This window comes from Tauraco erythrolophus, chromosome 5 (assembly GCF_009769465.1).
Source record: "Tauraco erythrolophus isolate bTauEry1 chromosome 5, bTauEry1.pri, whole genome shotgun sequence".
Taxonomy (NCBI): domain Eukaryota; kingdom Metazoa; phylum Chordata; class Aves; order Musophagiformes; family Musophagidae; genus Tauraco; species Tauraco erythrolophus.
In genome coordinates, this window is record NC_141469.1 from 55,050,511 (window position 1) to 55,066,283 (window position 15,773).

At 37.7% G+C, this 15,773-nt stretch overlaps 1 protein-coding gene across 3 annotated transcripts in view; it reads right to left on the minus strand.

Annotated features, from left to right (window-relative positions):
- The window catches only part of MTUS1 (microtubule associated scaffold protein 1), a 91,013-nt gene that overhangs the window by 63,476 nt on the left and 11,764 nt on the right, over positions 1 to 15,773 (minus strand). For 2 of the 3 annotated variants that reach the window (XM_009981933.2, XM_086611854.1), the window contains 4 exons: positions 10,569 to 10,751; positions 5,986 to 6,120; positions 3,809 to 3,898; positions 2,488 to 2,535 (listed from right to left, as the gene is read on the minus strand). In XM_009981933.2, the coding sequence (XP_009980235.1) occupies positions 2,488 to 2,535; positions 3,809 to 3,898; positions 5,986 to 6,120; positions 10,569 to 10,751 (456 nt within the window). The remainder of the gene's footprint in view (positions 1 to 2,487; positions 2,536 to 3,808; positions 3,899 to 5,985; positions 6,121 to 10,568; positions 10,752 to 15,773) is intronic. The other variant, XM_086611852.1, reaches the window with a different exon arrangement.

Consider the following 15,773-nt stretch of genomic DNA (forward strand, 5'->3'; position numbering starts at 1 on the left):
AATTCTACAGGCATACTAACAGTATGTTGCATCATCAAATTGCCTGTGTCATATAGGCAGATATTCAGTTCTGATATCACCTATGCCACACTGACACAATTTGACACATCACTTTCTGTGTGGCTTTGCATCATTGCTGTAAATGAATGAAAAATGGATAAAGAGAACAAGCAGTCAGAGAACAGAGGTCATATCCTGGAAACGCCTGCTATTTTTTCCATCCGTGAAGTAATGATAAAAGCAACATTAACAATTCAGCTAGACACTTAATGCATAGTATGGTTATCCATTTCTTATGAGAGTATCACCTCAAGAAACTAGCCCTGACTCTTCAGACAGAGCAGACGGGCAAGAAAAAGTGGGGTTGGACCTCCTCGCTGAATGAGGCTAAAAACTGTAGAGCTAACTATGGCACTGAAATAAAAGAACAAAAGCTTTAGCTAGCTAAAAGTCACTAGAACAAAGCTTCACTATAATATCAAGGCCACTAAAATAAATAAATAAATAGTGGGCCCCATTCTACATGGTACCAGCTGGCATTATTTCAGTTCATTTCAAAAAAGATCATTTGTCTTTCCCTAAAATGTAAGGCATTGTAATGCAAAATATCCAAGCAACCACACAATATTTTTATTCTCTTGTAAGAGCTAGCTAGAAAATAATAATAATAAAAAAAATTTTATTAAAAAAAAGCAAAATACTGCAATGGAAAACTTTTCATGCATAAATAGGAAGTTATATCAATGCTCTGTATAAGTTAGAAACATATTAACTTGGAAGTCTAATATATCATCCAATTTTGGAAGCTTACTCAGTACAGGAAACAGTTCAGGTTTATTAAGACAAAAACTGAAATACAGCTATTCAACTGGCAAAAGCATGATGCTAAAGATCATTTGCTAAAGAATCACTAAATATTACAGCCAATTTGGAGTTTATAGCTGTGGTTTTATGGCATTGAATATAATACTTCAAGGCTATGTGGCTACATTCTTTATTATGTTGGAAAAGATGAATCGCAAGAAAAATTATATTAAGCTAGTAAGAAGGGGAGGGAGTACTAACTACTTTTCTGCATGGAAAATACAGAGAAAGTGCCATGCTAAATTTAGAGGAAAATAAAGTTATATTTTAAGACTATCATAAGTAAGTGGAAGAGGAATTTAATTTTCTGTTTCTAGTCCAAAAATGGACTTTGCTGCTTATCATGAGTTTCCTCAACTGAGCTAATGAAGACACTATGTTGCTAGCTGTATTACCCTCTACACTCCTATACAAAAGGACCACATATGAGCTTACGAAAATCAGAGCCAGGTTATACTTCAACTAACATTATTTCAGTCAGTTATCAATAAAAGCAAGACAAAAATAGAATAAGCATGTTGTGCAAAGTCTTACGGTTGCTGCATGACAGAAGCCCTGACTCTTAACCGGAGATACTGAGCAAGGTACTTGGTCACAATTAATATGCAGACATTTGACAGCCAAGAGAGTAAAAGGCAAAAGCATTAGACTCATGTTATGACTACAGGAAATTAGAACATACTGCCACAGTACCAGAGTTACAGATCAGAACTGATTTACCCAGTAATTCCAGACTCAAATATGTAACATCTGCTTGGCTATGGCACCTCTTTCAGAAAGACATCTGCTATTCACTCAGGGGACACAGAGCTTTCCAGTAATCTTCAGTCTCTTTCAAAAAGGGCTTTTCAATGAGTAATTAATTACAAGCAGCTTTTAATTCAGCAAATACACACTGATGCTTGGGAAATTAATTTAGACTGCCAACTCTCTTGAAAAGACCTGGAAATCACTGGAAGTAGAAACATCATCTGAAGACTCTTCTGTCTCCTGGCAGACAGAAACTAGTGCCAGGTGTCCTGACTGGCGTAAACACTAAAAACAAACCCAATATGAAGTCCTTAAAACTCTGCCAGATTTTGGAACGCCATCTGTCACTTAATCAGCTGCCACTCCTCCCCTTGCCATACAAGCAGACACACACATCAACACACTCAGATAATTTCAACTTCTTATTCAAGTGTAGTCTGCAGTGACACATGGAGACAGCTGACGCCAAAAGGTTATCTACCATGAACCTTCCAGCACTACCTGTTATTCTGCATCATTCTTTTATTTATTTTATTTAAAGCCACAATACACAAGCTTTAACCATTATTTACCTCACTGCGGCTAAACAGCAAAAACTACATCCAAGTTTCATTGCCATACTTTTCTTTTCGGTTACGGTTAAAACCTCCTTATCCTTCACTGGAAAGAGCAATAGATAGTACAGACTGTATATTCTAAGAGCTGGCTATCCAGAAGACAGTAAATAGAAAAAAAAATCCACGACTTTTCTCCATATCCTTTGAAATGCAAATCAGTGATGGCTTACGGAATTATCCATTGGAAAACTCTTCTTCCAAGAAAAGAATCAATATACTAATACAGAAGATATAGAAATGCATTCAGAAAGCTCACCAGAACTCAAACAAGATAGGCTTTGGTGTCCATTTCTTCCAGGAGTACCTACGATGTTCAGAAGAAAAAAAAAAAAAAAGATAATTACACTTCAAGCCAGTAAGGGACAGAGAGGGTGCCTTTTTTTAGATTCTTTTGACATAAGCTCCTCAAATGTCACAATTTTAGTTTCTTTCTTCCAATGGCTGATGGTATGTTCAACAGCAAGATTTAGCATTAGGTTAAATTATTAGGAAAATTCATGATGAATTCAAAAAAAGCCAAACATTTTTTTTTCCCGTTACAATTATCACACTTCACTTAAGCCAAGTAGCACCATTTCATTTTACTCATTCATAGATGACCACGGAAAATAAAAAAACAATTGTCTCTACTGGTATCATAGTAACTTTTTTCCACCTATACGCTCCAGTTATTTTATTTGTATAAAAAGTATAAATTATAAGCACTCTGAAATGTGCTACCAATCAAGTCAGGTATAAACGAAAGCACTGAGAAAGCTAATCTACTCTTACTGTATTGTTTTAGAGTCATGTGAAAACTGATCTAAAGAACTCCATTATTTCAAACGACATTAATTAAATGAAAGCACTCTTTCGGACTGCTAGTTGTAAGTGCAGAAGTCATGTGTAGAAGTTCATAAAAGGTCTCTCGACAAATCAGCTTTCTTCAGGCTTTACAAATAGTGCCTGATCCAATAGCAGGTATTTCAATAGGAAACAATCTGCTTTGTGCCTTTACTGTGCTTGTTTCCCTCACCTCAGCCATGCAAATGGAACTTGGCTCCCAAAGTAACAATTTTGTCTTACAGTTTGCCTGAGGATTCATATCTATTCTTTTGATTCAGTCTGGAAAAATGACTGATTTCAATTAAAAGTTGAAGATAAAACAAGAATCTGATACAGAAACGTGGAGTAAATACTATTCTCAACAGCCAAAGCTGATCAGCACACTCTCACAAGAATCTTGCTTAAATTAAACACAAACTTGGGAAATGTAGTGTGGGTTGTGTCTTGCAAGTATTCTATCTAATAAGCAGGTGACAGAACATCATTTAGCAGACACTACCAAGTATTTTGAGTGCTCATGGGATGTAAGTTTCAAGTAGATAGCGGACAATGAATGACTTTATTTCCCCCCAATAAAACAAACATACGAGGAACACTTCCCATTACCAGTCTCCAATACTCTGAACTACAAGGAGAAAGAGCAGACTGACCATCTCAATTACTCTGACGTCATACAGCATAGCTGCTCTTTCTCAAGACAGAGGGATTCAAGAACATAAGTGAAAAATTGACTTTACCCAACAGTCAATTACCTTTAGCCTCACTGACTTTCCTTGCTGAGTGCAGTGGCCCAGATGATTTTGGTACGCACTGGTTCAATGAAGCAGACCTGGCCTTGGCTCCTAGAAGTAGAAGCTTAGCTCAGGTTTAAAAGTACAAATATGTCAGCAATTAGAGACATGCCTAACATTACATATTTACAGTTAAGTGTAAGATGCACAAATCTACTTGAATAAACCCAAAAAGAAACACCTTCTACAAAATTTAAGCTATATTTAAACTTAACTTTGTTTTACCAGAACTCATATTGGAAGAAATAGAAAGATGGTTTTAACAAGGCTTCTAAGCAGAAGAAAACATTAATGAAGATTTTACTTTAGCATCAAGATCGAATTACTTAAGTCTCAAAGCGGCAGCAAATACAACACAGCCACGGAAACATTGGCTGAAAGGGCCTCTGGAAGCCAGCGAACCAGCCTCCCGCTCAGAGCAGGGCCACCACCAAGACAAGATAATTTGACCATGCTTTTGTCTAGCTGAGTCTTGCAAACCTCCCGTAAGGGAGGCTCTACGACCTCACCAGGCAACACTGCATCTCCCACTCCACAACTTGCAATCATTGCCCATTGCCACATCTGAGAAGAGCTTGACACCAGCACCTTTGCAGTTGTCCTTTTCAAGTTATTGCAGACTGTTACAGTATCTCATCTCACTCCCCTTTTTGCCTGACTACACAAGCTCAACACCCTCAACCCCTCCTCACAGGTCCTGTGGTCACAGACTCTAACCATCTTCCTAAGTCTCAAGTTGAACTTTCCAGTTTCAAAACAATCCCCTTGAACTGGGAAGGCCCCAAAACACAACACAGTAGTCCAAGTAACGTTGAGCTGAGGGGGGAATACCAGCTTCTTCTAACCACACTGCTTCCTCAGGTGCTGAAGGCATGCTTCTAGCGCCCAGGTCACTGAGGACGTTGAGCAAGGCATAGTTGTGTCGCATATGTAGGACCTCAGCTGAAAGCATCAGCTTGTTAGACAGCTATATAATTTGTGTTTGTTTCAAAGTGACTGATAGTTTGTGGCAAATTCTGTTTCTTTTCACTGTTTATCATTTTAAAGCATGTCATTATAGCGTGACATTCAGCAGGCATCTCTTCTATTTGTTCTCATTTATGTCAGATACCAGCTTAAAACTTAAGCCTAAAGCAGGAGCATAGTACTTAATTGGGTTTATCCAATTACAATAACCAGTTCACCACAAAGACAGTCAGAAACAAGCTGATTATAACTAGGATTTAGGAGAGAGAGACAGAAAGCTTATTTATCTGCTCCCATTATGTCTTTAATTTTGGCCAGAGAACGAGTTGTCAACTTCAGTTTGTGCCTTGAGTGGAGAAGCACTGTTGGCCCATCAAGCAGTCCTGGCCCAAATAGGAACAGGAACCAGAATAGTGTTTAATACAAAGTCCGAAAGTACATTTAAATTAATATGCTTCATCATCTGGTGCTAAAGAAAACAATTGTCTTATCTCCATTAAATATTAGAGCAAACCTCTGCTTCTACTTCAGCCAGCAAGAAGACTAGCAAGAAGAAGTAGCATGAAGAGCTAAGCTGTTTCTAGGACTCTTCCCTTGGAAAGATGGAACAATGTCATTCATCTATAGAAGAAGATACTTCATCTAGTAATACCTGATTCAAAAAAATATACCCATCCCCTGAGGTCTCTTCTGTCCTGAAAGGAGCGAAGATAATGCAACATCTGCATGAGGACGAGGATAACCATACGCTCAGGATAAACTCAAGGTAGGTCTACCCTGCAGATCACCAGCAACCACAGAAGTCTGTGCCTGAGCTTTGTGACAGAAAGAACTCTTATGAAAACAACATAAACCCCATGCAATGACACCTGCCACGTAGCAAAGTGCATTTAGTCCCTGTGCCACGCAAACCATCGCCATATCACAGTGCAGACCTCCTCCTCATTTGCCTGAAATACCCTAGTCAATCACAACAATACAAAGGATATTTTAGCTTTTCTATGAAATCTTACAAAACTTGAAGCACCACTGATGGGACTTTACTTCCTCACACTATTTTCCAAGACCACTGTTTAATAAACACTGCTTCAGGAGGCAGCCATCTGCAAAAGGTAAGGTGCTGTAGCAGTAGTAACTATAGTTTCACTCTATCTACAAACAGACTTACATACCTTTTGGATTTGACTTCAATGAGTGTAATCTTGGTCTTGGTACTGCTTTCAAAGGGGCAGATCCCAAAGTACCATTCTGGCAGGCTGGTTTTGAAGGCCATTCTCCATTCTTGATGACGACTGTGGCACTCGCAGCTGCAACACAGAACAACAAACAATTTGCTCTAAGCAGTATCTAGTTTGGGGAAAATTAAATCCTCAAAACAAACTCGTGTTACCTAAGGCTAAAGTTAGAAGAAACACAAGTTGGAATAAAAATATTATGACCATCTCCGGTATCTTCAGTACAGACTGATGAACTGTAATAGATCGGTCTATGGCTGTTCTAAACGCTTCTCAAAACTAGACATGCAGTTTTGAACCGTGCATAAAAGGGTGGTACAGATGAAAATATATTGAGCAAGATACATAACTAGAAGTCTGATCTTGCTGTACAAAGCGAATGTCGAACACATTTCAGTTTAAGCCAAGAAAAAGCATCATCAGTGCACAAAGACATTCCAGCCTCAGCATTGACTGTTACAAAAATAAAAACCAAAGAAAACTCAGACAACTTCCTCATGCAACACCTTCCTCTGTTCTCTTTCATTTGAGCTTAGCACGGTTTCAATGATACAGTGCATGCACCACCAGCAGACCCTGCACTTCTTCCGTAGCACTAAAAAACACGTGAACCCAATTGCATTCACCAGCTACCACACAAGTTTTAAGAAAGGTTCCTGTAGTTTCTGCTCCTAACAGCAACCTCCTCAGTGACAGCAGACCTCAGAAGACAACCTCCTCCCCAAGAGAGAGCTGAAGTCATACGGCAAAATACTCCTTGCAAAAAGGGACAGCAGTTGCTACAGAAGATGTTTTGTTTCGTTTGACAGGGACTTGAGTGAGGTTCGGGTTTAGCATCATAATGAAAATTTTTACTTGAAAAAAAGAAAACAGAAACTTAGGGAAAGCATTCTTTTATTTTTCCAGAAAAAATATGAAAATACTTCTGAAGTAAATATAGATTGAGCATCCTTTGGTTCAGGTACTAAATATTAGGTATACTGACACACTAAAGAGTAAGAAATTGACATTGCATTTACCAGAGACAAGCAAAAACTAAGTCACAGTGGAATAGTTTGTCACACTGTGCCTTTTTCTCTAGTCTTTTAAGGAGCTAAAACAAAAAAAAAAAAAAAAGGGGAGAGGTTCATATAATAACAGACTTGCCTCAGATTAGTATTTTAATGAGGATAATTTTTTTTTTTTAAGGTAAAGTGAACTACATACCTAATATTGTTTACCAAAAGATGGAACATTAGTCTTGAGATTATTTTAGTGTCTTTAAACGTACTAGCCTAAGCCATGTAAGTTAACTGTTTCTAAAAGATGCTTTTTGGCCACTAATCAATAAATTTTCAACAACAAAAAGGACGACAGAACTGTTTTCCCTTTAGAAACATATGCAACTGAAGTCCTCTCTTCTTTTTTAAATAAAGTTGGAGCCTCTCTAAAGGCACAAAAGCTCAATACTGGCAAAAAAATCTATACGTGAGGAACAACTGGCATAACACAACATCACAGTTATTCTGTGGGAATCTGACCCTGATCAACATCAGATAGTTCAAATCAATTTGTTTTAGTAAACCACGAGGCCTGAAGCAGTCCTTAGTTTTTTCTGTAAGTCACTAAATCAAGGATATTTACTTAGAGTTCACTGCAAGCAGCCAACAACTGCCTACAAACTGCTGTGCTATCTTCTTCCAAATCAGAAGCATGCCATGAAAGTAACACTTTGGGCAAGTGAGCACACTTCTGGTGTGGGACTAGTTAGGGCACTGCTTCTTTGTACTAGAAGCCCTGGAATCAGCTAACCAGGCTGTGTGCAGAAAAAAAAAAAAGGCAAATTTGCAAAGTTTGGTCAATATAGGATTCAAAAGATGGTTACTGACAGAATCAGAAGCAGCTACTGCAATTTCGATAAAAGATGAACAGTTACAAAGTGATCTCACCCCAGCTAAGATCTAAAGGGTTTAAAAACTCAACTCATTAACAGAATTTTAGTGAAGTATTGACTGTATAGAAAGGCAGCTCCAAGTCAATTTCTAGGACCAGCTTCTTAACTTCTGAAACACCATTTCCTTTGTATGCAATTATTCTAACCTCAAAATTCAAATTTGGATTCTGTTCTTAACCTCAGAATTTAAACATTTCAGTATGTTCAAGCAATAGTATTTTCAGCTCAGCATTGAAACTGAGATTTATCTACTGTTAAAAATCCATTTTTTCAATGCTCAAACTGACAGCTTGCATGCAAAATATACTTTTACTAACAACAACACTTCAGCTTCACTATTTCCAAGCTTCTCAAATAGTCAGTCGTCTTAGAGAAAAGAATCATAAAACTCAAGTGTTCATCAGACAAAAAAAATGCCTAATGCTGCCACAGGAAATTATCAATCCAAGGATATCCCATAACAAAGGGCTGAGCTGACACAGCAGGAGAAACACTCTGGTTTGTATTTTTTTTTTTTTTTCCACTAACACAAGGCAAAGTCCTTAAGCAAAAGAAACCAAACAACTTTGTCAATTTAATACTGTTGACAGGACCGCAATAGTTTATCATAAGTTTAATAGCATTCAGAGTGTAAACCTCCCATCCTGATCTTTGCATGTCCCACCAATCTAATAAAAAACATTTTATGTTTACAAATACAGATTTTTTTCCTGACGTTAGTGTAGACTAAATGAAAGAACAAAAAAACACGAACGGCATTCTACTTAAAACATTAGAGTACAAAGTAAATTGATTAGTTCTTTCCAATTTGATTTAAAGTCATTAAAACTTCACTATACTAACATGTGAATCATATGTAACCTAAATTCATTATACTCACAAAATCTTACCATCATTCTCATCAAGTATAACAATTTAACTGAAGAAAAATCAGCAAGTCAAAACATTGCATATGTTTACCAACCTCCACAAAAACCCACATGCTTTAAAAAATAAATAAAAAATACAACCTACTTCTTTTCCCAGTAAACGTGGCTAACAAAGGAATAATACAAAAGCTGTAAGATCCCACTACCAGCAATGTCAGTAAGGTAATATCATAGTGGCTTCCTGAGTCAGTCGGTGGTGTTAGGGTAGAATTGATGAAAATAATAGGAGAAAAATTAGTTTCTGTGCAACTGCGGAGTCCTCCTGGTATAGTCATTTAAAAAGGATCAAAGCAAGCTTAAAGCCAAAAAGACTGCAGCCATGTTCAACCTCTCATATTGCTCCTGCTTGCTCTTCGTGAATCGGAGTGGAAAAAATTGTAAGCTTGAAGGCAGTGGACAAAACAGATTAAACCAGCTAGCAAATCAGGCTAAACAAGGAGTCATCTGTTTGGATACTTAATCTGAATACACTTCTTTGTTATGAAGCGATGACCCTTCCTTTTGTTACGTGAGGGAGTAAAAGGAAGAGAGGACAAAGCTGCTTAGGAATTCCAGATACACTCCTAAACCTGAACAGCGAAAGTCAACATGGCTGTCAGGGTAACAGAACCAACCTGACTACACCGGAACATGCACTGCATATTTTATCACACATACTCTTATTCCTTCGAGAAATATGTTAGGTCTTTGTTTTTTAATGAAGGCACTATAGGGGAAGGAAAAAAAAAAAACAACAAAAAGAAGAGAAAATTAGTTCTCTATGTATGTATGCATATGCGCATACATAAACTATAGCCGTATGTTAAATCACAGTTCTCTTTTTCAGTTCATTGAAGACAGATTTAAATGACAGCTGGCACAAAGAAAAGGCCTTCGCCCAGTCTTCAAAATACAACAGATGATGCGATAGTAACAGAATATTTGAATGCACTCATTTGAATACGTATAGCTGGGAATACTGATACGTGTGACAGTCAGTTGTGTGTTATTGCCTTCATATTTTTGCCCCTCAAATTCCTACAACTGCTGGTACAGACCCTTTGTAGAGCTTCAAATCAAAGCTAGTCCTGTTATTTTTCTCCTTAATTTTAAACAAGATGGATTTGGTTCAGGTCATACACCAATGCTTACAATCACCTTAGGAATTATACAAGTCTACCCACGCAAAGTTTTACCTTCTAAAAGCAGTTTCACCTACCTGCTTTTGATTTCATCTTTATATTTTGTCTTAAAACTCTAAAAGCAGATATAATCTAGTTCAAAAGAGCATTTAGTACCAGAAATCTGTAACGTGATGCTCCAAATATTAAGACAGGTAATCCATTCACACTGTTCAGACTTATTTCTTATTACGCTATATGTAAACACAAGGAAACTTTTGCTCAAGAAGACCTGCTGGATTAGTAATATTTCAGGAAAGAAGAGGAGCTCTACTCACCAAACCAAAACTCAAGGCTCAAAGTTCCTTCAGGTGGCATGTCTCAAGAAAGTAAGTTGTAAGTTAAGAGGCAAAAAGAGTAAGACCTAGAACTAATAATAAGCATCACAATGAGAATTAACAGAGGCCTCTGTCAGACAGGACTCCCTTCAAGGGGATTTTTCAACAAGCAGTTGATGCTGGCCATCAGTTAAAACCCGTAACCCTGACGGATACTTACAGTTACTACTGAAAAGACTGCGCTCACTCTGAGTGCTGCTGACTGATGAGACGCTAGGTGTTCTCTCAAGCACTGATCTTTTGACAGGCACTTTGCATTTAGTGAGCGATTTACTGGAGCTAGCCCCGGAGGCTGGAGAATTTTTCACAGAAATATGCTTCTCTCTGGGTGAAGATCCTGTACCTGTCAATTGGAGGGGAAGGGGGAGCGAGAGAAAAGAACAAAAGGGGTTGGAAAGAAGCTTAAACAATTGCTTCTTCTATGTATATACCTACAAGTAAAAAGATTTACACATTAAAAATACTCATAAAAAGGCTTAACCTACCTCATATTGACATGGTAAAAACCACTTTAATGCAGAAAAGCAGTTCCCAGGATTTAAAGGATCCCATTTTACCTGCCTATTGACATCAGGAACAAGTCAAGAGCTTTACAGACTGACCTTCAAGGCAGATATTTGCAGGTGCAAAAAGTCTTTCTAGCATTCTCCTACCTATGTGTGTTACAGTTAGTTGTACTAGCGATCCCATAAAAATCATACAATCATAGAATGGTTTGGGTTGAAAAGGGCCTTAAAGATCATCTAGTTCCAACCCCCCCCTGCCATGGGCAGGGACACCTTCCACTAGATCAGGCTGCTCAAAGCCTCAAGAATGTAACTGTCAGCTCAAAGACAGCCCAAGAAAGATTCTTTTGTTAGTTCCCACCCCCAAATAGAGATTCCTCCCCCTGCCATTTGATAGAGTACTGTAAAAGATAACATCCTTTTTCAAAGACAAACACAGCACAAGAGTAGCAAATTGTGTTGTACTCTCATAATATAGTGAAAACTGACTAGTTCTGCAGAACTAGCTAAACAGCACTCCATGGAACCAAATTCTTAATGGCCAACCAGTGCAGATACATTTTTGCATTAATTGTTGTTTTCATTTGAGCTTGTGGAATACAAATGGCCAATAGCTAAGCTAATCAAATAGGAAGAATATCTGTACAGGAGACAAGTGTGCCATTTGCAGACAGGAGCTTACTCTTGTACTACTAACAAAGCAACTGCACTTTCTGCAAGACAATTTGAGTCTAGTTAAATTAAGCTTTTAGTTTCTTTCTGAAAAGTGTGCACCCAGATTAAAACTACAATGGCCCAAAGGAAGAGATGTACAGATGTACAGATGTACAGATGTACAGATGTACAGATGTACAGATGTACAGATGTACAGATGTACAGATGTACAGATGTACAGATGTACAGATGTACAGATGTACACACACACAGACTTGTCTTTCTAGCACTGAGTTGACTCCTGTCAGGTCTGACATCAAGGTCTTTATACAGTCCTCTGAATAACTACAGAAAAGAGGCTTTTACTTCTGTACAAAAACAAAAATAGAGATACGGAAGATATAATAAATATTTTTTTAATATGTAAGTCTAACAAAAGATATTTTACAAAATATGTTCACTTCTGATGTCATTGTCTGTCAGACTTGAAAATGGAATAGTTTAACTTACTTGAAAAGAGATGACTATAGCATTTCAGATTTCACTTAGAACAATCAAGTTTCTATTTAAAGGGAATACCCTTCCCTTTTTTCTTGTCACTATAAACCATATTTCAATTGTGCTTAAGCTATGTAAGAGACTGTTGAAATATGACAAAATTAGCTAGTAATTCCACTTTATTCAACATCAGTTTGGCTGCAGGATCTCCACACTTAAATCCCAACGACCAAGAAACCATGAACTTGCACAAAAAACAAGAAAGCACGACATTAATGGATTTACATTAAGATTCAGACAGGAAAAACGTTTACACTCAGTATCTGCTTTTCAACAGTAGGTGGTGTGACAGGATTAGGTAACTTGTCTCAAAATATCCTGTACCAAGTAGGCAGACCAGGAACAGCACTAGTAACGGAAGGTATGTCCAAGCTATTTCTCTCAGTTCAGATCAATTCAGTAACAAAAGAGAAACCCCACATACAACATACATTAAACATACATTAGGATATTAGATAATACTGGTCACTGACTGTAACACACAAGCTTCAATGAGTCATTAAACAGGCTTTATGTCTGACCTCTCTTCGGAGGTGCACTTTTACTACTTTTTCATCCTCCCTATACAGAAATGTGATTCTATATGCAGCTTTACTGTAGCCTGGTATTAACATTCTGAGACAAAATTACCTGCCATATTTTAGAATATTTTGTGAGTTACTGCAATAGACGCTGGAATATATCCAACTCACTAAAGAGCATCCAACCTTTGCCATACTATGAGAACACCACAAACCACAAGCTCACACTTACTGAAAACACCTCTGAAACACAGCACTCTAGGCTACATATCAGAAATCATTTGTGTGTGTGATCAAAACAAAAAATAAACAAACAAAATTTCTGTGACATTTGAACTTCATACAACAAATCTAACAAGCTCTCTAAAACTTTCCATGTTATTTTCTAAAAGCTTGTTTTATTAATGGATCAACATACCATTGTATGTTAGAAAAGTAGTTAATCCAGATCAGTCAGAAACTCCTTTTCTAAAGAGCTTCTCAGCAAAACATCGTGCACAACCCAAACAAATCCCACCCTCCTCAAAAACAAACAAACAAACCAGTCACTATACAAACACCGCATGGTAAGTTTGTATGACTTAGTAAGTTAAAGCTTTACATTTCAAAAGGCAGCTAGAGGAACAAATGCAGATTATCAGCTGCATTTTATTGTTCAAAGATGAGGGTAGCATGCTTGATTGCTGTTGTACTGGACTCATTCATCTAGCTCAAAAGGTACAGGAACGAAATCTTGTTTTCTTCACAGTGATTTTCACTCAAGAGGGGTCAAGGCAAGCATGTGAAAATGCTCAGTCTCTTTTCGTACACCATGTTCCCTATATATGATTTCCAGCCAGCCTGGCTTCTCTGCAGACGCTGGAACGCAGCAGTGCTTTAAACCAGCTGTGAACTCAAACCCATTCAGCGAGCACAGCAAGCTCTGGGATGTCCAATTTCACAAGCACGTCAAATAGATGATCTTCGCTCTTTTCTTAGTTCTTCTACTGCTCGGTGCTTTCCTGTAAGGCTTTTATTAAAGTAATTACTTGAGCACTCAAATATATTTTTCAAAAGCCCAGCTCGAGGGAGAATTTCCTTTAAGTCATGACACGAAGATCATTAAGCAACTACTCTAAGTGTTATTTCAACTAAAAACAACGGGTTTACAAAGTATTTTTATCAGTACCATTCCTTAAGAAAGGAGTCACACAGAATTAAATGCAAAGGTTTTGAAGACAGAAGCAGGAAGGTATGGTATATAAACAGAAGTACTGGAAACAAGCACAAAAGCAGGATATGTAGTGAACCATTATCATAAAGACAACAAGCAATAGCATCAAAGTAACAGGCTTTCATCAGTTATTTAATCTAGTCACTGAAATGGAATACTAGAAATATCACATTCCTCTATAGTGAAGTAATGAGTTGGCAATTCTTGAGAAAAAGTGTCTGTGCAACAACTGCGTTACTTCAAGTATGAAGTATCTCTTGTATTGGAATGGAAATAAGCAAAGAACAAAGGTCATTTTTCAATAAGCTCTGAAGTCAGATTTCACATCCTTACCCAAATAATCATCCTCTCATATGAATCCCTCATAGGTGGTTATTGTCAAGAATAAATCAAGGCTTCCTTTAAATAGAAATAAAGCCTAAAAAATTCAAATTAAGAGAATAAAAACATATGCTAGTAATGCTGAACTCGGGACTCTGTTGATATCAGGCAGACTGTAAAGTTGAATATGTATTCACCAATTCTGAGATTCTACATCCGTCAATTAAAAATCACATCAACACATTTCACACATCTAGATCTGCGCACAGAGCAACTGGCATTCACGGAGCTATGACACACCTGGAACTGAATGGCTGGAAGCCTTTCACAAACAGAAGCTTAGGGCAGACTAAGCGCAAAAGGAGTCTTTGGAAGGATGGGTTTTGTGTTGCTGGTTTTGTTTAACCCTAAAGCAAACAGTAATCGTTGGTTTGGCATTTCATTGCCTTATCTCTTGAGTACGTTGAATTTTAGATTTTTTTCTTACGCTTTTCTGACCTTTCCTTCAAGTTTAAAAATGCAGAGGGCTCTATTTTAGAAGTGCTAAACTTCTTAGGTTTAAAAAATAATAATTTAAAGTGTGATGAAAAAGTCCAGTCTAAACCTTCAAGAAAACACATTATTTTTTGGCATCTATTGAAAGGAGCAGGTAAATAATGAAAGACAATCTGGACTTTGGTATTGTTTCCAGCAAACCAATCTTAACATAGTGGTAAGAGCATTTATGGTTGCTATTTTGAGCACTGTAAAGCAGTAGCAATACTAACAGATTTCTGATGGCTTCAAGCTCCCCAGTTTGCCTGATCAGCCATTCAGCAATATTAGCTACACTATATTATGCCATACATATATCAGTGTTCCTTCGAGGAATAGAGTGGCTACAGCACGTTTCATAATTCTACCAAAGATCTACAGATAATCTCTTTCTAGCTCGCTCTCCCTTTTGAAGTCTCAAATTACTACCAAAATTACCAAAGAAAAGGCAGAAGACAGTTCTTTTATGCTGCTAGTAATGCCTCAACTATTAAGGATAAACATGGACAAAGACAGGGAATGTTAAGTTATTGCTGGGTCTTGAAATACTTACATGAGAGATATTTATTTGTTTAGGGGATGACAGCTGATCAGAGAACAGTTTACATATTAAGGCAAGACCCAACTCCCCATCTGATGCAGACTTCCATAGCATCATTTCCATTCCCCTACAATCCTTAGGAAAGTGCTCCTCTGGCACAGGTATCAAGGAACCAGCAGCAAGCTAGTGCCAAAAACACACCCAGGCTGCCAGCAGCCATGCAGGTAGGTTGTCCCTCCTCTTGCAGCTCAATATTCTCAGACTAAAACTAGAAAACTGATCATCAGTGCTACAGAGCACTACATTAGCAGTTAAGAACCACCAAGCCAATCCTTTTCATCTTCTCAAGTGCTCCCACTGCCAGAAGAGCAATTGGGGTGTTTTCAATTAGGGGAGGAGAGAGAGAGCGAAACATTCATGCACGCCTACTGTTAAATTTCTTTTTTCCCTTCCTATTTGGCCCAGTTATGACATTTGGCAGGCTTCCTCCCATTTAACCCTTTCATGATCTGAGAGA